The 23,244-nt window shown below is 42.5% G+C and overlaps 3 protein-coding genes across 4 annotated transcripts; 2 read left to right on the plus strand and 1 right to left on the minus strand.

The window, feature by feature from the left end:
• Positions 1-22: 22 nt before the first annotated feature.
• st6galnac4 (ST6 (alpha-N-acetyl-neuraminyl-2,3-beta-galactosyl-1,3)-N-acetylgalactosaminide alpha-2,6-sialyltransferase 4) lies at positions 23-3,217 on the plus strand. The gene is made up of 6 exons (XM_077542666.1): positions 23-41; positions 142-247; positions 357-518; positions 926-1,335; positions 2,148-2,255; positions 2,560-3,217. Exons 2-6 carry the CDS (start codon positions 236-238, stop codon positions 2,744-2,746), a joined length of 879 nt encoding a protein of 292 aa, XP_077398792.1. The 5' UTR covers positions 23-41; positions 142-235; the 3' UTR covers positions 2,747-3,217.
• A 1,844-nt stretch (positions 3,218-5,061) lies between these two features.
• On the plus strand, positions 5,062-16,407 carry st6galnac6 (ST6 (alpha-N-acetyl-neuraminyl-2,3-beta-galactosyl-1,3)-N-acetylgalactosaminide alpha-2,6-sialyltransferase 6). 2 transcript variants are annotated; one of them, XM_077585726.1, is made up of 7 exons: positions 5,062-5,760; positions 5,935-5,984; positions 6,957-7,157; positions 9,883-10,295; positions 11,549-11,656; positions 11,831-11,960; positions 13,035-16,407. In XM_077585726.1, exons 2-7 carry the CDS (start codon positions 5,973-5,975, stop codon positions 13,149-13,151), a joined length of 981 nt encoding a protein of 326 aa, XP_077441852.1. In that variant the 5' UTR covers positions 5,062-5,760; positions 5,935-5,972; the 3' UTR covers positions 13,152-16,407. The 2 variants fall into 2 exon arrangements, with proteins under 2 accessions (XP_077441852.1, XP_077441853.1); XM_077585727.1 differs by lacking the exon at positions 13,035-16,407 and having other exon boundaries at positions 5,066-5,772; positions 11,831-13,001.
• On the minus strand, positions 13,411-22,935 carry LOC144034176 (uncharacterized). The gene is made up of 25 exons (XM_077542755.1): positions 22,617-22,935; positions 22,473-22,531; positions 21,550-21,697; positions 21,332-21,481; positions 21,170-21,256; positions 20,628-20,756; positions 20,389-20,509; positions 19,748-19,824; positions 19,589-19,678; positions 19,309-19,495; positions 19,024-19,100; positions 18,838-18,924; positions 18,695-18,757; positions 17,736-17,837; positions 17,598-17,637; positions 16,853-16,963; positions 16,391-16,550; positions 16,156-16,245; positions 16,031-16,080; positions 15,331-15,461; positions 15,186-15,258; positions 14,989-15,087; positions 14,734-14,836; positions 14,046-14,193; positions 13,411-13,517 (listed from the first exon to the last, which is right to left on the minus strand). Exons 1-25 carry the CDS (start codon positions 22,683-22,685, stop codon positions 13,452-13,454), a joined length of 2,517 nt encoding a protein of 838 aa, XP_077398881.1. The 5' UTR covers positions 22,686-22,935; the 3' UTR covers positions 13,411-13,451.
• Between the last annotated feature and the right edge of the window lie 309 nt (positions 22,936-23,244).

Raw genomic sequence — 23,244 nt, forward strand, 5'->3', positions numbered from 1 at the left:
TCAAAGCGTAACACTGGAAATACAGCATTGCCATTTTTCAGGTAACCATCAAAACCCTATAAAACATAGACATTAGGGGCGGGCTTACTTTTGTTTGTGTGGTTTTATTTTGCTATCGGAAACGCCTGGCTGGACCGGAAGCTCAACTCTAGTGCATCCCTGCAAATGACTACTCGGGACACGATGAGTCCCCGTGAGCCACCCGCTTCGGTCCCGGGCCTCCAAATGCCCTGATATGAAATCTACGGTAAAAACGAGTGACTTTGAATGCATCACGTGCATTTCATGCTTGTCGCATTGTTTGTGAAACTTTATTCGACGTGTGTATTTGTGTTCGTTCGTGCACGCACGCACAGACGCTGCAGTGGCTTTGCGTGCTCAGCCTCCTAAGCCTACCGGTCTTGTTGTGGTTCGGACATGTGATGAGCCCGCGGGACCCTGCACCCCCGCCCCCCGCCGCGGCCCCCAGGGATGGCCTCTGGGGGTACGTCAGGATCCGCCTCGACAGGGTGGAACAGGTGACACCTTTCAAACCTTTTACACTGTACTGGACCCGGGTCCTCGCTTTACGTACGGTACCTTCTTTCGAACGGTGCGCAATGAACTCGTTTTCCAACAAAGCTTTTCTGTCATTCTTATTTTATTCCCATGAAATAGCAGATGCAGGACGGGAGCCCTGCTTGCGCCGCTATAAACGTTTGTAATTGCCTATAGAGGGCAGCAAATCACTACTTTTATCTAGACGGCTCATCAACTCACTCCAAAATAGTTCCGCTGGTACCAAGATGCCACAGAATGGCAGCAAAGGATTACTTTGTTTTGTTTGAATTAGCTCCTCAAGGCAAGTCAACGTAGTTCCTTGGCATAGTTTAAAAAAAAAAAATCTGGTTCACAATTAAGCTTCAGTTTTTTTTTTTGCTTTCAGTTCCTGGACCTGCACTTTAACCAGTGCGCCCTGATCTCCAGTTCGGGCCAGATGCGCGGCTCCGGCCTGGGCGCCGACATCGACCAAATCCCGTGCGTGATCCGCATGAACGACGCGCCTACGGCGGGCTACGAGGCCGACGTGGGCGGCCGGACCAGCGTGCGCGTGGTCTCGCACACCAGCGTGCCGCGCCTGCTCAAGGACCGGCACCGCTACTTCCGTGAGGCGGCCAACACGGCGTACGTCTTCTGGGGGCCCGACAGGAACATGAGGACGGACGGCAAGGGCGCTGTCTTCAACGCGCTGCGGAAGATGGCCGGCCAGTATCCCAGCGCCAGACTCTACGCCATGACTCCGGAGAGGGTCCGGCTCTGTGACGACGTGTTTCAGAATGAAACTGGGAAAAATCGGTACAGTCGGATTTCATGTTATGTACAGCCCTTCCACATTTGTGGTTTGGGGGGGAACCTACCCTCTGTTGTTGTTCTGAAAACTCATGCCAAAGCGATCAAATGATTAATTACTTTGCCGCCATGTTTGGGCATTTTGTGTGTTGGAGTGAGTTGAGGAGTTTCATTGAGACAAAACTAGTGCTTTGCCGCCAATGTCAGGTATTTTGGTGCCAAGGAACTGAGTTGAGACAAAAGTAGTGCTTTGCTGCCATCTTGGTGGTAATAAAGTGTGCTAAAGTGAGTTAAAGCGCTTCATTGAGATGAAATTATTACTTTGCCGCCATCTTCAGTCATATTGGTACCAAGGAATTGTATTGAAGTGAGTGAAGAAGTTTTGTTGAGAGAAAAGTAGTGTTTTGTCTCCATCTTGTGGCATCCTGGTGCCAATGAACTATGTTGAAGTGAGTTGATGAGCTCCGTTTAGAAAAGAAGTCAAACTTTTATGTCATCTTTGGGCATGAGAAGATTTGTTGAGATAAAACTAGTGCTTTGCTGCCAATGAACTACGCTGAGATGTGTTGAGGAGCTTCACAAGACAAATGTAGCGCTTCGACGCCATTCTGCGGCAGCCAAAATAAATAGAGATCTTCATTCAGACGAAGAAATGAATCACGTCTTACCGTTTGATGCCGAAGATGCAAATGTTCATATCGGTGTAATGAATTGATTTTCAAAAGGAAATTCAGTGCGGTATGTCTTAGCGTTATTGATCACGTTCTCTGAGAATGAGCTTTATATTTCTGCTTTTGCTTCCTGGATGTTTCCTTTAGAATCAAGTCCGGCGCGTACCTCAGCACGGGATTCTTCACGATGATTCTGGCTATGAAGATGTGCGACCACATCCAAGTTTTTGGCATGGTTAACGCCGACTACTGCAGGTCAGTCGCATTGCAAGAAGACGCTAAATCGCTAAGCAATGCTTGCTGTAGTCCAGATTAGGATGAAATAGATTTTCCCCAACCGTGTTACAATTCCTAAGAGCCCCTAAAGTGACATGGGGGTGGTGGGGGGGGAGAATCTTTTTCTCATCCTAACGAGAACGTTTCTTGTCCGAACGAAAAAAGTCAATTTGGCCAAATTCTGCCTTATTCCCATAAATCCCCATGGAAACTTTACAATTGAGAAAATTCCAATCATTTTTCAAACCTTAATCCAGTACCATGTTTGCTGTTGTGTGGTCAGATGGGCCAATCGCAGCGCGGCGCCGTATCACTACTACGACCGGGCGGCGGCGGACGAGTGCTTGATGTACAAGGTCCACGAGCACAAGCAGCGCGGCGGCCATCGCTTTATCACCGAGAAGGCCATCTACGCTAAGTGGGCCGCGCGGCGCAAGATGGAGTTCAGGCACCCCTCATGGAACTTGTGAACCGGGGACCTAAAATCTCCAATCTCTGGGATTTGACCTTTTTCTGTATTTTATAAACAAAAAACAGAATGGCTTGAGTTTGACAAAAACAAACAAACAACAGCAAAAAATGTTGGGGCATTTCACTTATAGCCAGTGTAAGGTTCACATACAAGTATACTGTTTGTCCTCACTGGTATTTTTTAATTTTTAATTTTGCAATTTATGGATTAAAATGTATTTTTTATTTTATTTGACTTTTGTTTGTTTTTGTTTGCTGTACCCCGCCGACTGCCCGAAGCCAGCTGGGCTCGGCTCCAAGCGACCCTTGTGAGGACCAGCGGTTAAGAAAATGGATGGATGGATGGTTTTTCTTTACAAATTAATATATTTTATTCAGAAATTAATAAGTGTAATTTAAGAATCTAAATATTTAATTTAGAATTTGTAATTCAAACTAAAATACAAATAAAAAAAATATTTTTATTTTCATCTTTCTCATGTGTTATTTTTGATTGAGAAATGAAATGTTTTCATTTACAACAAATAATTGAAAGAAATCGAATCTCGAATTGCCCACCCCTGGCTTTTAGCCTTTAAGTCTGCCATCTTAATGTTAATGCTAGCACATATAACAATACTCACACAGACTGCGTTTTTTTTTTTCTTCCGTCTGTTATTATACTGCCTGCATGCTGGTGGCTAAAGCGCACGCATGACCGGTTATGACCCAATAAATTGAAGCAAGAAGTGTGACGCAAACAGTTTCATTCTTTACATTCTACTTAATGAGGTCATTACTGTCTGTTTTTATGTAATATAATATTTTTACTTTTTACATAATATTGTACAATATTATAAAGTGCTATTTTTCTGGTTTAAGACACAATACAAAACAAAACAAAGCTTTTTGGATTTTTATTTTTTATTTTTTACTGTATCTCAAAGCACCACAAGTTTATTTGCGTCACTAACGTTGAAGTTGAACCATGGGAGGAAGGAAGGCAGGAAGGAAGCGGTTCAAGGTCAATGCTGCCACTGCTCCTTTGGATTTTGTCAGGAGTCTCGTTCGTGTATTGCTGCTCTTTATTATGACAACGCGGGAGGTTTCTGCTGGGACCCGCTCATTCAAGTAGGAACATAATTACTTTCTGGTCATCTAGAATCTTATGTTTGTACGAAGCCCGAGAGATTTATTTATTTTTTTTCTTTGATGCTTGGATAAGCCGTTGTGTAAATGGCCGGATGGATGGATGGAATGTTTTAATAGTGTTTTTTTAAAGCCAGCCACCAGTTCAACAGGTTGTTCAAGAAAGCCGTGCCGAGTAATCCTGGTCATGATCTAACGTACATGCGGTTGCATCGCGTAGAATAAGTTCGTGCTTTTGGTTTGTGTCATGACAATTTAGTATGAAATGATTTTAGAGGGGGTTAGAGGAAAAAATAGGATGTTCTATGACCCTCTATGAATGGGACTCTCAGACTCCGACATTTGTCTCCAATGCTTACAAAACACTACAGACACTTATGTTCATGCTTTATGGTTATGTACTCCGGTTATGTATTTCTGGACTAAAGTCTTAGAAAAACTTTCCGCTATTTTGGACTGTAGGATACCTTTATCTCCAAACTTGTGTTTGCTAGGTGACCTAACAACAACTGACTTACCACATAAAAAATTTCAATCTACACTTGTAGCCCTTACTATCGCTAAAAAAACAATTCTTGTTAACTGGAAAAATAAACAAACTCTGAATATCGACCAATGGTCTAACCTCCTCATAAATCACATTTTAATGGAAAAAATATCGGCCTCAAACAAAAACCAAATATCAAAATTTATAGAAACATGGTCTACGTATATAGAATTTTTTAACCTAATTCCGGTTACTTAATTCTGTCTGTTAGCGAGAGCCACCACATCGTGATAACTTACATTGATGTTTCTGCATCTGGCAATTTATTATTATATTATATTATTAGTATGGGATTTTTTTTTAATGGGCTTTAGGTGAACTGATGAATACACACACGCTCGCACGCACGCACACACACACACACGCACATACACATACTCACCCACATACAAAAAAAGGGTATATATATATATATATATATATATATATATATATATATGTGTGTATATGTGTATATATATATGTATATGTATTTAAAAAAATATATTAAATTTTTTTAATTGATTTGTTGGATTTTTTTAAAAAAAAAAAAAAGAGAGCAATGATGATGTCAAATCGAATGAACAATACTGAGCTCTCCTGTAAAAAAAAAAAGGAAAAAGAAATTAAAAAAAAAAAAAAGGATGTTCTATGACCCTCACTAGTCTAAAGCATATTTGATTCATATGGCCTTAATTTAATTATGTTTGAGAAAATCAATACTTTAATCTCCACAGATTAAATTTGTAACATAATTAATAATTAAAAAAAAAAACTTAATTAATCCAGTCACTAAAAGTTTGATACTAGATTCAGATGTTCAGTAGATACAGTTAATAAGCCACCCCCCCCCCCCACACACACACCCCTTATATTTCTATGGATTTGCATTCCCACTGAATCCTCCTTGAATTGTACGATTCTAATCAGTGATAATTTCATCGAGGAAAACAAATTTTCAGACGAAAACTAAATTAGAAGCCATTCATTAAGACGATAACGATAACTAAAATTGACTGACAAATTCGCCCGTGACTAAAATGAAAATTGACACAATCCAATCAGAAGGAATGAAACACGGATGGGAGAAAAGAACCAGTCAGAAACGGTTCAATGTTCACTGCGGGACCCGACTGACTGTGCCGCGGCAGATCGCTCCGGTGGGTCGTGCACGTCCGTCCGCTGACGTCAGCGTTGTCGCAGCAAGATGGACCGAAGCGGCTGCAGCGGGAAGAAGCAACGTCGCGCTGCATGCGCCGTTTACAAAACAACACGCTGAGAACCGACGAACGGTTCAGCATCATCGACCAAAAAACCAAAAGCATTAAGCTTCGTGGGAATGTCGCCGAGTCCGGCTGAGTGAGTAACATGGTAATCCTTGATTTCTCGCATTTCGTTCTTGTTTTCCAAGCTCGGACCAGCGTGTTGATGTGAGCATGTTTAGCTATTGCGACCAAAGACGATGGCGAACATGAGCCGTTGAATAAACACGGCCCCAACACCCCTAACCCCCGCCCCAATATATACTTGCAGGACCACCACAGACATCCTGTCCACTCACACTTGAAAGCATGGCACTTAAGGTAAATACACGCACACACACACGCACGCACGCACACGAAAGGTGTGGCCGCACATCACTGTGGAATGACATGGCCAGGGAGCTTAAAAATAAATAAGGAAATTCAATACTGGCGTTGATAGCTTTCAACGGGAAATGTGTGGGTGTAAATGTATTCATCATTGTAGATACACCCAACAATGTAAAAAAAAAACAAAAAAAACACACACACACAACAACAAATAGGCTATATTAACCATAGTGCGGCGCTTAAATTGTATTGTAGGTTATTTGAGGAGTTGAATTGAAAAAAAAAACGTCTTGGTGCTTACACTGTGGAACATGAAAATCCATCCATCCATATGTAACAACAATAATAATAATGACGATGATACCGAGATGGATGAACGTCCTACACCAGCTATCTCTGACAATAAAGACAAGCTTTTTTTCTTCTTTTTCTAAAGAAAATTCTGAAACTAAAGCTTGAGTACTTTTATGTGCATCTTATGGCAAGTTATCTTTGGTAGTTGTAAATGACGCTATGTTGGACAAACTGCTACCTTCAGTGCTGTCTGCTAAAAATAAATGGAAAAAAAATATACAAGAATTCGGCTTTTTGTACTTTTTGTTTATCCTGTTTTACTGAACTCGTACCATGATCAAAATCGAGGTACTTACCGAAGCGTGACTCCTGTGCACCGTTATGCCCCTAGAATGCAATTCAAAATGTTCTTTTATGAGGGATAGTTCCAAGCGCTACTCTAAGATTCGACCGCATCATGTGGTCAGGAATCCTGGCGAACAAAGACGCTTTGATGGCAGCATTTTCAGCCCAAAATAACAAACGTTCTCATAACAGTGGCAAGGCAAGATAGCTGCCATCTTGCTTCGGCTGCGAGAGGCTATTCATCGTGAGCCCAAATTGAATGCAATTCCAATTGGAAGCCAAAACATGAGGCGTCTTCATCGTGTTCCTCATCCGTCTTCTCAGGAGGGAGCGCATATCCGGCGCATTGCTATCGTGGTGGCCATCTTCATCCTGATGACGCTGTTCATCTTGTACAGCTCCAGCATCGGCGACAGCCAGATGGCCTACGCGCCCTTCCGCGTGGCCAAAAACCACACTCCCAACTCCACAAACCTCAAAACGTGGACCACCAAAGACGACTATGTGCCCGTCCACGGCGATAAGGTCAGCCCCCCATCACGTTAGCTTCAAATGTTTCCTTCTTTTTTTTTTGTGCCTATCATTTTTTTAAAATCAATTATTCTTCCAACTATCCTATTGATTAATCATATAATTAGGTAATTGATTTTGAGTGCAGTAAGTTGGTGTGGAAAAATGACTGTGAAGCTTCGAGGCAGAGATTTTGCTCTGACTTTTTTTTTGGGGGGGGGGGGGGGGGTTTATTAAGTTAATCGTTTAATCCTTTCAGCCCCAATTAGTGCTTGGCTACTGTATACTTTTATGCCGCACATCTGAAAACATCTGTACTTTTTGCAATCACGTTTTCGCTATCTATAGCCCCCTCGGTAGACATTAGAACGTAAAAAAAAAAACATAAACAAAAAGGTAAAGTCAACTGCAATTGAATGTTTTGGGCTACAACAACATGGCATGTTCGCGGTCTCTAAAAAGCACATGTGAAGCTCTTGTAAAGTAGAGCTGTCACAACTATTTTAATAATCCAGTCATCGTTTTTGGAGCCATTTTGTTTATTTCAAATGATCCAAATCTTCTGATTTCAGCACATCAACAGTCATTGTTGACTGATTTCTGTAGTCCTTCGTGAGAGAAGACTGATTATCTTCTGTGTTGAATAAAATAAGACACTTGCAAATAGTTCGTTTTTAATTTGGAAAACAATGACCGAAGCGGTATTGTAGTAGAATACAGTAACGTGCAGTACGCTCTAGGTTTGGGTAGGCAGGCAGTCGCAAAGGGAGACGCACACAACTAATTACAAGTTAGTGAGTCGGCAGGCAAGTGTACAACATATCCTAGGGTGACCATATTGTCAATTCCAAAAAAGAGGACACTCAGCCTGACCTCGAGATACAAGATGCCATGCATTCAAACTATTTTAACATATGCCTCTTCTGTATGGGTAGAAAATAAAACCAAAACAATTACTCTCTTTTGAACACCGCAATCTTTCTTTCTTTTTTTTCTTCTTTTTTTTAACATCAAGCGGGGTTCGTACGTACGAGTACCTCCGGTGCGGCAGCTCAACACTTGCCACTCAGCTAAACTTCTGAGCTAGTGCGATGTTTGCCAGTCACGGTAAACGTTGCGGTGCACTCCGCCTCCCATTTGCCGCACAACGAAAAACAGACCATTTCAAACCCGCCCTGACAGAATGTAATAAAGTGAATATCTCCCTGTTATACAGCATAATTCCTCGCAAAATCAAGCTAGCAATAGCAATGCCAAACATCATGTAAAATGAAAGAGCCAGTTATTCGAAGCACATCCACAGAGCCAATTTTTCCTTTTGCACCATTCTTTGTGAAAAGTACGAATAATTCTTGCCCCTTACTTTGCTGGAGATCCAGTAGCTAAGGCGTTGGACTCCCATCCTTCAAAAGATGACGTTTTTCCTCAAAAGAAAGGCGTGAAAATAGTTTGATATTCTCCAGAGTGGCGTCATCTTACCGCTTTGCTGTGCACTAAGTGTATTTTGAATTCACGAACGTGCGTTCGCATAGGAATAATACAGCGACGTAAAAAGGCTGCGTAGCGATCTGCCAATTTGCGTAAAGGACTTTTGTACTGGGAAGCTGACTACGCATGCGCGAACACACAGTGAAAAGCACAGTGGCGGTGTGCCTTCAGGAGGATCATTTTTGCAGCATTTTTGCCTGCAGGCCAGACGAAGTAATGAGTCTTTTTTTAATTAGGGTATGAAAATCACCAAATGTTGTCACTTTTAAACCTATAGGTAGTGTAGGCTTTCTGAAATGAAATCAATCCGTCCGTCCGTCCGTCTTCTTCCGCTTATCCGGGGTCGGGTCGCGGGGGCAGCAGCTTTAGCAGGGAAGCCCAGACTTCCCTCTCCCCAGCCACTTCAGCCAGCTCATCCGACGGGACCCCAAGGCGTTCCCAGGACAGCCGAGAGACATAGTCTCTCCAGCGTGTCCTGGGTCGTCCCCGGGGCCTCCTGCCGGTAGGACATGCCCGGAACACCTCCCCAGGGAGGCGTCCAGGAGGCATCCGAACCAGATGCCCGAGCCACCTCAACTGGTTCCTCTCAACGTGGAGGAGCAGCGACTCGACGCTGAGTCCCTCTCGGATGACCGAGCTTCTCACCCTATCTCTAAGGGAGAGCCCGGCTACCCTGCGGAGGAAACTCATTTCGGCCGCTTGTATCCGGGATCTTGTTCTTTCGGTCACGACCCACTGAATGGACATCAATCACACAATGAAATCAATCATTAAAAATAAATAGAAAAAGGCAAACGGTTTCAACTTTCATTTCAGCCTGGGGTAGGCAGTGCCTACCTTGCCTTTCCTGACCGCACGTCACTGCTACAACAACAATCTCCCTTTTTTGTAATCACTATAGAAATACAAAGTTTGAAATAAACAACAATCAGTGGTTAATAAACAGTAATAAGGGGAGAAAATGCTTTCGTAAGACTCTTGAGAGGAAAATAAAAGTCGATTAATCAATTGAATAATTGGTGGATTCTAAAACTATTTGATAGTGACAGCACTACTTGTAAGCCAAGTTACCACCACTGCACAGTGAAATTCTGACTATTTCATCACAATTTACTGACTAATGTTTTTACTTGCTAACAACAAGCTAGCAACGGCTCGTATCTCAAAAAAAAAAAAACGGCACCACCAAACTGTGTTTTAAATGTTGGCTATATTTCTTTTGCCATTTTGTGATGGTCACCCTCGTGGGCAGAGACTGAGCCAGCGCTGCCACCACTGCGCCCTGGTCAGCAGCTCCAGCCACGTGCTGGGCACCGAAGCGGGCGAGGAGATCGACGGCAGCGAGTGCGTGATCCGCATGAACGACGCGCCCACGGCGGGCTACGAGGCCGACGTGGGCAAGCGCACCACGCTGCGGGTGGTGGCCCACTCCAGCGTGTACAGGGTGGTCCGGCGCACCGACTTCATGGCAGTTAGCAACGGCACCCAAAGAACCATCATCTTCTGGGGCCCCCCGAACAAGATGACCAAGGACTCTAAAGCGACTGTGTACAGATCCATCCAGAGGATCGGCGCCACCTACAAGCGGGTGTCGTGTTTTACGGTCGCGCCGGAAAAAATGTACAGATTCGACAATCTCTTCCAACTGGAGACGGGACGAGACAGGTGAGCCTCTTAGGGACCTGGGATACACTAATCTATTTGCGAGGTATACAAATCGAGCCCTACCATACAAAAATCGCCAATAACCCCACGAGAAGATTTTGAATTGCTTGGTGCCAAAATACTACAAGAGGGCGCCAAAGCACAGTTGAATTCACAAGTGGGTTGGTTTGCGAGTTTGTGACTTTGGAGTCAGCCAGTCGTCCGGCAAAAGTCTACAGTTGATTGGTTCAAAATATTGCAGCTTGCTTCTTAACTTTAACACGCAAGAGGGAGCACAAAATTACAATTGTGGCCCCTCTCTCCGTTGGCTTTGGAGGGATAATCACACTCAGGGGTGACATTTCCCCCCTTAAAGGAGAAGTCAACCTTAAACATTTCTTGACAATATGCTATATGTGACCTCACTGGTCTAAACATGACATTTGGATTAATATTACATTTGTAGAATATGAGTTATGAAGCAAAATCCAGCTGTTTTTATCCATCTTGGGGCGGCCCTTTTGACACTGTTGCCATCGACTGAAGATGATGTCGCAGTTGCTCAGGCAACAACCAATCACAGCTCACCTGTTTTCTGAAGCTGAGCTGTGATTGGTTGTTACCTGAGACCTAAGCAACATTGTCATTTTCCCGCGACCGCAAGTGGCAAAATGGCCGCCTTCTGATAACGATAAAAACTGCAGGATTTTGCTGCTTAACTCGTATTTAACTAACGCAATATTAACCAGAATACCGTATTTAGACTAAGTGGGGCTGCATAGAACATATTGTCAGGAATTTTTGGGGGGGTTGGACTTCCCCTTTAAAAGATTGCTTATACTGTACGTACCAGATCATGATGCCAAAGCGCTACTTTTATATTGGCCAGGGTTATGGCCTGTCTAATAAGAGCTTCTCCTCTCACTTCAACATAGTACTTTGGCCCCAAGGTGGCACCAAAGCACTCATTTTATATATTACAAAGGTCACATCTTTGGGCAGTTATGGAGCACAAAAACAGGGAATATGCAATTTTATGAAGTAAGAACAAATAAAAATCAGGGAAAAGGTGAATTTCTAAGTACTAGACAGGACCAGTTTCACTCACACGTAATTGACGCCTCCTTTATAAAGGTTGCTGTTTACTTATAGATGCCACAAGGTGGCAGCAAAGCCCTACTTTTCCATTTGAAAGCATGTGTGGAATGACTGCAATGTCCTGACGGAAATGGGGGCGGGCCTAAATGTCTTCTGCTGGTTTTCTTTCGGTTCAGACGAAAATCCAACTCGTGGCTGAGCACGGGCTGGTTCACCATGGTCATCGCCATCGAAATATGCGACAACATCAAAGTGTACGGGATGGTTCCGCCCAGTTACTGTGGGTGAGTTATCAGCGTATGACTTCCTGCGTCCTTTTAGGCATGGCTTCCCGAGACTTTTGTGGGGTCTACTCTTGATAGATCGTCTACCGAATTTTCACGTTGCATGCTTCGGGGGCAGAATTTTCAAAACCCGAAAAGGATGATTTCTTTGAGCAACTTTTTTTTCTCTTGCAGGAACCGGACGGAATCCAAGAAGTTGCCGTACCACTACTACAAGCCGCGGGGTTCTGACGAGTGTTTGACGTACATGCAGAACCAGAACAACCAAAAAGGGAGCCACCATCGCTTCATCACCGAAAAGCAGGTATTTGGTCGCTGGGCGCATCTGTACAACATCAGCTTCGCTCATCCCACGTGGTGAGACAATTTGCTCGTGGAAAACGGACACTTGGATGCAGGATGGCATCCACTTTCAGGGATCTTTTCAAGGAACGGCGGTGGGAAAAAAAAAACATGTTTTCCAGATTTTTCCTTTTTTAAATCCATGTTTGAAATATTTATTTCATTAAATATTGAAGATTAGGGTTGCAAAAGTTGTAGGATTTTTTTTTAATTTAGTTTCCACGAATAAAAAAAAACTTTGGCTTTTGATAGGGAATCTAAACACAAAGTGGTACCTTGACTTACAAATGAAATTTGGAAGCTTGTAACTTAAATGACCCATAATTTTCCCCATTTGAATGAATTTAAATCTCTTGAGTTCCCCCTACTTGACTTTTTCAAGTTCCGTGTCGTTTTTTTTGGGGTTTGTTTTTACTTTGTTTAGTGAGCCAAAATTTGCTTCACAAGTCAGTTTTGGATGTGCCGCTGCTCGAGTGAAGTTAAAAAATGAAGATACCGCGATGCCCTAGCATGTGGGCAAGGGGAGCCATCTATTTTGCTTGTGTTAAGTGTTATATTTTAACGCATGTTGCCTTAAATGACCCTGAATTCCCAGTTAATTGCCACGTAAAGGTTCCAATTTGGAAAATTCAAAAGACTCTCAAAATGTTTCCACTATTTGCAACCCTAATGATGGCAGACTCATGCTTCCCAACATCATGTTTGGGGGGGGGAATCATTTATCAGCAAGAAAGGTTCATTCTGGCGTTGCCTGTTTTGATGGTGAATGATTGCTAAAGCTGCTCATTATGACGGAAAATGTTTCAAATTGAAAGCGACTTGTTGGGATATACGAGACGTTTTTAAAGAGGACGGCAGGATTGGGACGAGACGGTTCCCTTTTATGGAGTCGAAGCCATCGGAAGGCGCGGCAGGTGTTGTAACAACTTGCTTGATTTATTTTACATGTGAAGTGAAAGGTTTTGTTGACTTGGCTGATATAAAGACAATACTGATTTTTGTACATTATTGTGTTTGTAAATTCTTTCTCTGTCAGTTCTCAGATTGTATTCCAGTGGAAGTAGAAAACTCATCCCCTGACCTCAAACCTATTGAGAACATTATGAAAAGCTCTACTCATTTCATTTATTCCACCAACTATTTGGAAAATTAATTTACAACCCCACCTGTGGTTTAATTTTTGGTTAAATCAAATTAAATATAAAATCATTAAGAATAGAATTAAGCTATTTTTGTCTACTGTCCATTTTGTCTGTTTGAAAACCTAAAAGTGACTCCTGATCACAAGTTTGCCCAAACCTGCTTTACACAGTTCACGTGAGACGCACGTCAAAATGGAGGGCAAAAAAAAAAAAAAAAAAAAGCCATCTTCTCTAGTGTGTGTCAATAAACATGTAATAGAGGAAAGTAAATATTGAAGAAAATGTAATTACATTGAACAAAGCGACATCTTTTAAGCACTGGAAAAGGTGGCCGCTATCTTCTGCCTCAGCGTCGCCATGGAGATTAAAATCGCTTCCTGTGTGAAAAGAAGACAAGGCCTGCTTGAGTTTGCATTAGGACTTCATTATGTCAAGTCTTTAGACTGTAAAGTGAAACCCCGTTAATGGTGGCTGATACATTCCAGATCCACATGTGTTTAAAAACAAAAACAAAATCCCTGCAATAGAGATACCATTTAAAACCTTTTTGTAAAAATAGAACTGTAATAAAAGTATTTCTTTGCCGCCATCTTGGTGCCAAGGAACCACGTTAAAGTGAATTGAGGAGCTTCACGGACAATTATTTGGATCGAGCCTTGCCGTGAAGAACGAAAATCCACAAATAATTGACCCCACTTCTATTCAATTAATAACAACTAATTATTCATATAATTTATTAATCATTTACTTTTATTTAAATGTATTATTAATACTACTACTACTAATAATAATAATAATTAAAAAAAATAAAAATAAAACAGTTGCGATTTTATCGTGTTGACACTGACAAGATTTTCAGTGACAGCCCTCCCAAATATAAGAAATGATTCCGCGCTGCGTCTCACCTCTGTGCGAATGGTGCGGCTGCCCTGGGCGGGACACGTGTTGAGGTAGAGGTCAAAGAGGAGGCTGGGACACGTCACGTCCAGGTTCTGGTCGGCGTCTAAACTGGCCTCCAGTCCCTGAAGGCCTCCGAAGACCACCAGGAGATGCCTGCAAATGTTGTCAATGAGAAATTGTGGGGAATTGCGACGGGCGGCTTAACTCATTCACTGCCATTGACGGCTATAGACGTCAAAAAATTATTTAAACTATTTCTATTAGTTAAAAAATGTTTTCCCACTTTTGTTAACAAGAGTATGAAAACCTAGATTTTTTTTTATTGCATTAGAACAGAGTTAACTAGTAAAGTCATGCGATTAACTCTTTGACTGCCAAAAACATTAAATGACGTTTAGTAAAATCCTATGGAGGAGTGCCAAAGACGTTAAAAGACGTTTTTTTCAAAACAGAGGTGAAACTAACCATTTTCTATTGTTGATTACTGAAAAACGGAATAAGGTAGAAACAAACTTTTTTTTCTGATGAAAGATGAGAGTCCAATCTTTCATTTGGTAGTACGTGTGTTTCCATAGTTCAAACACATAATTTTCTGTGGACCTTGAAAGATCAGTCAAAAATGCTTAAATCGGCTGGCACCCACGGCATCCCTTTTCTGAAAACGTCTGGCAGTCAAAGAGTTAAGCTGCTTACTTGAACGGCGGCAGCGAGGCTTCGTCGACGCCGCTGCCTTTTTCCGACGTCCCGACCGTCACATCGTAGCCGTCCTTGTACGGACTTTCTGTGAACACCGCACCTGAGGAAGGAAATCGTCAGAATCAATCAATCAAATATTAGCCCGTTTCTGCACATTACAAAGTCTGTCTGGAATTAGTGGCAATTGTGGGATAATAAATGTGGCACTACTGCAGTATTGCTGGATATCATGTGAAATGTGGGGCCACATACTGAGACAGGACGCCAGGCGGACGCTGTAGCCCCAGTACAAGCCTCCTTCCGTTGTGGGCACGTGAGGAGCCACCACCACCCCTTTGTATGTTTTGCTGTCTTGAGGACAAATCAGACGGACGCACGTGACTTCAAAATATCATCAGACCTCTTTCTAAAATTATTTTTTCGTTTTTTTTTTTTAAAGTGAGCATCACCTTGCTTCTGCGCCGTGTTGATATGCACAGTGACTCGCAATCCCGCCTGAAGCTGTTTATCAATCTGCACCTCCTGAGGTGGGCAAAGCCGTCATGAACGTCATCACTTGGAGAAGGACAACATCCCACTTCCTGGTCTTTTTACCTTCCTCATGCCACAGTTGACCAAAGAACCTTTGCCGGCCTTTGTGGGCCTGTCCAGGACGATGCCTTCGCGGTATTCCGATTCTTCGTCGATCCTCATGTGGTGAGGACTGTCCAGTGGGTTTAGCAGTCCTACAGGAAACCCAGAAAAACATTGATTGAAAGAAGAAAAAAAATAGTCACACCAAGCTAGGATTTCATTAAGTATTACAGCGGCACATATGCTAAGCATTTTTTTGTTTACAGTTGACAGTCACAGTGAGACGGTGGCAGCAAACTGAAATGAAAAAAGCAAGTCGTCAAAAATGTGTTACTTTAAAACTAAACATGAAACAAAGAATTAGACAGTCTATACTTGTCTAACCACATCATTTTGTCTTATGGAAGTCTGCTACACACAATGCAAAACTCCATATACCGGCTAACAAAACTAGCATCAATGTTGTGCTAATCATAAACCTTTAGACAATTCGTGGTGGCAACATACAAAAACAGCAATCACAGGTGTGCAAATGTAACATTATGACATACTTTAGTTAAACACACACACACGTAAAAAATAAAAATAAAAAATCCCCCCCCCCCACATAAAGCAAGAAGAAAATAGGCAAAATTAATTTCAAATTGGTCCAAGTGAAATAATGTTGGTTGTATACTGAGACAACATGTGAGCGAAAACAACTTCAAAACATTTTGCATACCTGCGTACTGTAAGTCTTGATGCTTTGGGAAGAACATCTTGCGCAGGTACCTTGCACAGATGGGAAATTCCTTTTACTCATAACAATACGCAAATATGAGCACTTGCTTGGTGTTTCACACTCACTGTGGACACTCCAGGTATTGCAGTATTCTGGCCAGCTGAATGCACGCTTGTCCCTTTTTCCCGATTCCTTTAAACTCGCCTTCCACACTCCTGTGGCACAAAAAAACAAAAACATTGACATCCATGCAGTGATCGCTTATCAAATACATTCCACTAACTGATCAAAAGTTACCCCAAAGGTGAATATCCTTAAGTTTTTGTGAGCAGTGCACTTTCCCACCTCCGAGAAACTCACTTGACATCTTCGCCTTGCTCGTCAAACACGACAACCTCGTCCGCGCAGAAGATGACGCAGGCGCGGGCGATCTGTCCCGCCAGGTAAGTGCGGAGTTCGGCCGACTGGGCGTTGTCCAGGACCGAGCCCGGCAGAGCCACGCTTACCGTGTACGCTCGACCTACCAGACACACACACACGCGTCACTCTACATTTTAAACATTACAGATTGAAAATTGATTTACGTGGATGTAATTGAAGTGGACAGTGCAGATACTTAAAAACTATTAAAAAGACAATATTGTAGTGAATAGGAATCAGGAATGAATGAATGATTTTGAACAAAGTGACTGTGTTACAGTGTATAGTATACTATACATACACAGTTGACTGTTTTAAATTGTGGAGGGAAAAAAAAAAGCCCGCCATGTTTCCTTTAAACACTCGCAGGAATTCCAAGATACTCTGATTCATTTCAAGTACCTTTATTGCACTTGGTCTCTGCTTTTTCCCTCTCCGCAGCCTCTTGCTTTTTCTGTTTTTCCAGCTGTTTGATCAGCTTGGCCTCTTTCCTCTGCTTCTTGGCCTCCTTGACTGTTCATCATTGGCAGCGGGAAAAAATGATAAAAATGCAGCAAAGATAATTATGTAAAACTGTCACACTGATTCCCAAACACTGTAGTTCCAGACTGTATAGTTTAGATCACTGTTTCTAAATGTTCAAATAATACAAAAACTAAATACTATGCTCAGTAGAGCTCAGGGGTGTACAGTCATTTGTGTTAAGATTGCCTGTATTTTAATGTACCATGGTAGTAAGCAAGCAGGTTATGATGCTTTTTAATTCTATGTATCATAATCTTAACATTGTTTATTTGTGTTTGTTTTTTACTTTGCAAGTTGATTAAAAAAAAGGTGTTTTCTATGTAAAGTAGTAAATTGGTATTTTACTTTTTGACAATAAAAAATAATTTACACGTTAGCACTTAAGTTCATTGTCCAAACAAAGTCTTATTTCCACACAAGTATTATTACTTGAGTACAAAGTGCGAGTACTTTGCCACGAAAGGTGGCGCAGCGTACATCACTTAACAGAACCTTTTTGCCAGGGGGAAATTCCATTGTTGACCCGAAAAACTAATTAAATACATAAAATAAAAATGTCACGAGTACCGTACGTACACACTTTTTAGCACAGCATTTAGCATCAGGCTAACTGTTTACTCACGTTGCGCTTTCCTTTTCTTCCAGTCCACCCCTTCTTCTGGCTGAACACAAACGATAAAAGCAAGTAAACATTGAAAAAGGGAATGGGCACGGCACTGACTTTTTTTTTTTTTTTTGTAAAACACTACGTTATTTATACCTGAGAGGGAAATGTTTTTTGTCTCTTCGTAGCGACGCCGGTAGACATGTTTCTCCCAACGACACGTGAAGTTTTCTGCTTCCGGGTCTCCTTCTTCTTCTTCTACGTTTATTATTGTTTGATTTCAGCCTCTACGCGTTGCCATGTCAACCTAACCTCATCCTCCATCATCATTTTTTTCAAGCTTTAATTCGTTGGTCAGAGCAAGTTTGACAAGCAAAACAAATCTGTAGCAATCTGCACACAAAAATATCTATATATTTTTTTTTAATCAGCTTCTTTGATGAGTACTTTATGATGTATTTTATTTACATTTGGTTGTGATTGTGAACCTCTTCCGATGTATGTGGCACAGTTACATGCTGTTACATTGCATTTTTGTTTAATGTTGATGGTTTCTATCATTAACACATGATAATGGTGCTATTAAGAGGTGGATTAAGTCAGGTGTGTCACCAGTGAAACAAAAAAAGATTGCCATTAAATAGAAACAAAATATTTCCCTAAAACATTGCTTTGATTTTAATGAGCTAAAAAACTAAGTTAATTGGACAACATTTCATGTGAATTCAAATAACAAAGGAAGCAATAATACTAGTTTCTTCACAGTGGATTAAAATTATTGCACAACAAAATCACAGCGCCTTAGTAATGATGGCATTTAAGGACACAAAAACTAAAGAAGTCTGTGTATTGTACAGTAGCGGAAAAGGCCTGGAGAGTGAGGACGTATTGTAAAGTTGGTGATTTTGGGCTTTGTGGTGAATTTTCAGGATGAACCTGATCTGATTGTATGTAAAGGTTGTTAAATTTCAGGCTAAGCCAGACATTTCACCCCAGAGCCCAATATCACACACTTTTTTTGTGAATATTCTATCAATATGGAGAGAGGATGAATATGGCTCGTCTGCAATGCGTCAACTGGAATCGGGACGGACGGGTAGTAGAATGTGAGGTCATGCGTCACGTGGAGGATTCCACTTTCGCAGGATGGCCTCTGCTGCCTCCAAGGTGGAGTCCTCCTTTAATTTGTGCATAGAAAAGTCTGTTTGAGTCATGAAGACAAAAGAACAAGATGAAGGAGCATCACAGGGAGGTTTACCTTGATGAAGCAGAATCGGATGTATTTGTCAAAGTCTTTGCCGTGCTCCGGACTGTAGAAGGCTGACACGGGTATTGTCGCCAAGCCCTGCGGAGGCACCCCAAAGATAAAACGTGTATTAAACCGATTAGTTCAAATATTTTCTAAGGGGAAAATGCCATTAAATGAGTCTAATTCTGAGTTTACCTTTTCTTTAATGAGCCATTTGACAAATCGGAAGTCGTAGGATTCGTCTTTTGTGCTTGGGTCATTGAGGTCCACCTCTGTGGAGGCAAGAAAGTTGAGGTCATGCCATGTCGCATCACATGAGCTTTTGCAACAAAAATGACCTTTCCGGGTACTAAGAAGCGGCCCGCCACCTTGTGGCATATATTAGCTTTTTTTTTTTCTTTGCTGCTCACAGATTTAGGGTCTATTGAGGGTCTCTGTGAAAAGCAAAAGGCCCCCTTGCGAAGCACACTGCTCGCTCACCGACAGACGAGATGTCAGTTATCATAAAGTAGCCTCCCTGCGGCATGATGGGCTTCAAGCCCACGCTTTCCAGACACGAGGCCAGCTTCTGCCGCTTTCGGTGCAGCGTGGCCGGCAGCTGGCGGAAGTAGCTGTCTGGAGAGCCAAATAGTTCCAACTCCCGCTCGAACCCGCGAGCTACCGCTTCCTGAAAGTGGGGGCCGGGGAAGGGCGGGCGGACAAAATACAATGAAATCAAGCGGCGGATATTTCCTGTTGTCCCTGTTGTGATTGCGGTCACCTGAGCGGCGGTGGCACAGTGGTACACGCTATTCTGATGGATGGTCTTCATGTGTTTGAGGATGCGGCCAGCGCCGATAGCCCAGCCCACCTGGACAAAAGGAATATGCATGATAGCGCAAGTCAATAATGGCTGTTGTGGATTATGGAATTATGTCACCTTCCATCCCGTGGCACTGAAGGTCTTCCCCGCACTCCCCACCGTCACAGTCCGCTCCCACATGCCGGGCAGGCTGGCTGGCAGTAAAACCAACCACACTTGTGTTATTACCTCCCACAGGGAAAGGCTATTGTGGTAATAAGACGGGAGAAATTTCCCAATAAAACTGCTGTGAAGAGAGACTTCTAGCTTGCTGTCTGTCTAATGGTTAGCCACACTGCTAACCATTAACTGTTATGCAGATGGCGAAATAAGTGTGTGTGTGTGTGTGTGTGTGTGTGTGTGTGTTGGGGGGGGGGGGTGACTCACAAAATGTGAAGTTACAAGCGTTATTGTAGACTTTATTGTATTTTTTTGGGGGGGGGGTGAAATGAGAAGCAAAAAACGTGGAGATATTTCCCATCGCTAAATTTTTTTTCTCTTTTTTTCTTCTGATTTAAAAAAAATTGCAGTTTGGATAAAAGGAAGGGAAAAAAACAACTTAGAAAATGTGGAGACACTTGTTTATAAAAATACGTTGTTTTATTATATATTTGTAATTTCCATCCAGTAAATTATAACGGACAAATAAATCTAATAGTGCATCGATTGGCACTTACAAATAGTAGTAATGCGATTTCTTTGGCAGTATTTCCCCTCACCTATTTTCACATGCTTGGCTCCGTCGTAAGTGAGCCACTCGTACACCTCGTCACTGAAACACAGCACGTCGTGTTTGATACACAGGTCGGCGATCACTTGCAGCTCTTCCGTCTTGTACACCTGCAACGAAGTTCACGTCCCAAGATAAAGACGAATCATGACTTAGTGGCGGCGGCGGCGGCGGCGGCGGCGGCGCTACCATCCAGCCAAACGTATCTAGTGTGACTTCAGTTCTGACCTTTCCCAGCGGGTTGTTGGGCGTGTTGATGACGATGGCTTTGGTGCGTGGGCTGAATTTACTGGCCAGCTCGTCGGCCGACAGGACCCAGTCGCCGCTCGACAGGACTCCGCCCCCGCCCTCCACTTTCTGCGAGGGTTAAGAGGCGAGATCAAAAATGCAAATGTAACAAATCACATCAAATTTACCTTAAATTACAACCTAGGGTGAGAGCTAACCAGATTGGTAAATAGATTGTGTCTGTTGACCATTTTAATTGAAAATAAATACAAAATGGTCAGGGCATAGCCTTGTCAAATAGGAAAAAAAAAAACGTTTTTCTACATCATTGTTACACCTGTACCCACTCTTGGGGAATTTCAAGACAAGAGCAGGCAAAATTCCCTCAGACCCTCCACATCCTGGTCACCACCTCTTTCCGCTTTCCTAGTGTGGCTCATACCAATGGAGACAAATTCCTTGTGTTTTGCATAATTGCCCAATAAAGATGATTCAGATTCTGATCTTGTGACATCAACAAGCCATTACAGTAAGGCACTTACTGGCCTCAGAGGGATGTACACCGCCTTCCCGCCCGCCATCTTCACCATGGGCTGGTAGCAATCAAAGAAAGGCTCCACGATGATCACCTGGGAAGGCCACATTAGCCCCTCACAATATCAATCATCAAAACCAGGACTAGCCTTCAGTAAGCGCAAAAGCACCTCGTCTCCCTCGTCCACGAGTGCCTGGAAAGCGCAGAAGAGCGCCTGGTAAGCGCCCACCGTCACCAGGACGTCCTCCATGGGATCGATCTGATGTCCCACGATGCCACTGAAGAATTTGGCCAGACTATTGACTAGGCGCGGGTGGCCCTGATGGGGTAGAGAAACATTTGAAAGTGGATCGGGAGTGATTTTGAACACAGGCTCAGTGTACTCACGAAAGCGCGCGTGTACTGGTGCATGGAGGGACCGCCACGCAGTGCTTCACTGAAAGCATCTTGCATGTATTCCGGAGGGGCAAAGTCCGGGAAACCCTGCCCGAGGTTGACGGGTTTGTAGTCGGCCGCCATTTGGGTAAACTCCACCCTGTTGAATGGGGAAAACTGCTTTGATATCCTAATTAGTCAGCTAGCCAAGTAGCCGTCTTCCCCCACTATATTGTACATTTTTAAGTCATTGTTTTTCATGTGTTTTATGTACACAAGTCTGAATTTTGGGTTGTAGTACCACTTTGCGCCATAACATGCGCGGGCAGCACTGAGCTATACCGGAAGAGATGCGGCGTTAAATGAAGCATGAAGACGGACCAGAGAAACTCCGCCGATTATCTCCAGTTATTGTAATTCCCACCGACAATTATGCCTTGAGTATTGTTGTTTGCTGTTTGTATGTGCTGCTGCTCTGTGCGTGTTAAAGCAGCAGTCGTTTCAAGGTTTATGATTACTAGGACATTTTGTATAATGTTAGCATTAAGATGATGAATTTAGATTAGGCGAAATATGGTTTGGCCGAACAATTTGGTGTTCAAATATACATGTGAGTGACAAACAACTTGAAGCAAGAACAATTGCCTCTTATTTGAATCTTTAAAGAATACTTGAAAAGCGTGTAGTTTTGGAAGGGGCCAAAGTACATAACTGGTGCTAAAGTCCAACATGTCTTTTGAATGTATAAACTAGACGTGACCTTGTGGGCAATTTCGTTGTTGTATATTGTGTACAACTGACTACAAGTTACTTTTGCAGCAAACCTCCCAATGGAATCAAAAACAAGAGCCCAGAGACAACCTACTCTATTTAAAATAAATGTATAATAGTCTTAAGTTATTGTTGGTGAATCGCATGCACCTCATGTTTCTTACCATACGTTTTTGTCAACTCCTTCGGTCCTGCTCGAGTGAAGTCTTCGCGACATGATTGTCTAGTAGGGGGGGGGGGGGGGGGGAACATGCAAAAGTAAAAGGCCGCAAGCGATTGTTTATAACATGCACCGGTCCGTCACATACCTTTGGCAACTTTGTAAGAGTAGCGGTGCGCCGACTTGCAGTCACAAGATTACCGATTAGTGTTCCCATAGGTTAGAGAACCATTGCGAAGAAGAACCAAGTGATTTTAAAATAAAGTCTAGGGAAAAGTGCTGCACTGTATACCCGAAACCAAAGAAGCTGTGGCGTGATGCCAGAACGCTCAAATCTGTGTTTTGATGATCACTTCCGGAATGGGAGGGGCACTATGGTACGGGGAGTAAATACACGAAACAAAAAATATTCTACCACCACCTGTGTATTAAAAATAATAAATGTACTACACCAAAAAAGTATATCTATATCTTGTATTTCGACTGATCCCTACTCCGATTAGTGAGTGGGGCGGAGCAAGCGGCCGGAGCAAAACACTGACGTTACATAATTTGTGTATTTTATATTTATATATGTGTATGTTATATAAATGTTGTATTTTCACCATTATACACATTTTTATTTAAAATTAAATATTTATTGTACTCCTTTACAGATCGGCAGTTTGTGGCATGATAGCCAAGCTTTAGCTTGACTCAACAAAGCAGCGATGCTAGGAAATGCCAACATTTCTTAAAAACAAAACAAAGATATCACTAATCTTTATTTTTGTTAT

This window comes from Vanacampus margaritifer, chromosome 14, assembly GCF_051991255.1.
Source record: "Vanacampus margaritifer isolate UIUO_Vmar chromosome 14, RoL_Vmar_1.0, whole genome shotgun sequence".
Taxonomy (NCBI): Eukaryota; Metazoa; Chordata; class Actinopteri; order Syngnathiformes; family Syngnathidae; genus Vanacampus; species Vanacampus margaritifer.

Coding starts and splice junctions, on each gene's coding strand:
- st6galnac4 (XM_077542666.1), top strand. Junction 519..925: donor GCCTCGACAGGGTGGAACAG/GTGACACCTTTC, acceptor TTTTGCTTTCAG/TTCCTGGACCTGCACTTTAA. Junction 2,256..2,559: donor GTTAACGCCGACTACTGCAG/GTCAGTCGCATT, acceptor TTGTGTGGTCAG/ATGGGCCAATCGCAGCGCGG.
- st6galnac6 (XM_077585726.1), top strand. Junction 10,296..11,548: donor CTGGAGACGGGACGAGACAG/GTGAGCCTCTTA, acceptor CTTTCGGTTCAG/ACGAAAATCCAACTCGTGGC. Junction 11,961..13,034: donor GCTTCATCACCGAAAAGCAG/GTATTTGGTCGC, acceptor TTTCTCTGTCAG/TTCTCAGATTGTATTCCAGT.
- LOC144034176 (XM_077542755.1), bottom strand. CDS start 22,685: ATGGGAACACTAATCGGTAATCTTGTGACTGCAAGTCGGCGCACCGCT. Junction 18,925..19,023: donor AATGGCTCATTAAAGAAAAG/GTAAACTCAGAA, acceptor GTGCCTCCGCAG/GGCTTGGCGACAATACCCGT. Junction 18,758..18,837: donor TCCGATTCTGCTTCATCAAG/GTAAACCTCCCT, acceptor CACAAATTAAAG/GAGGACTCCACCTTGGAGGC.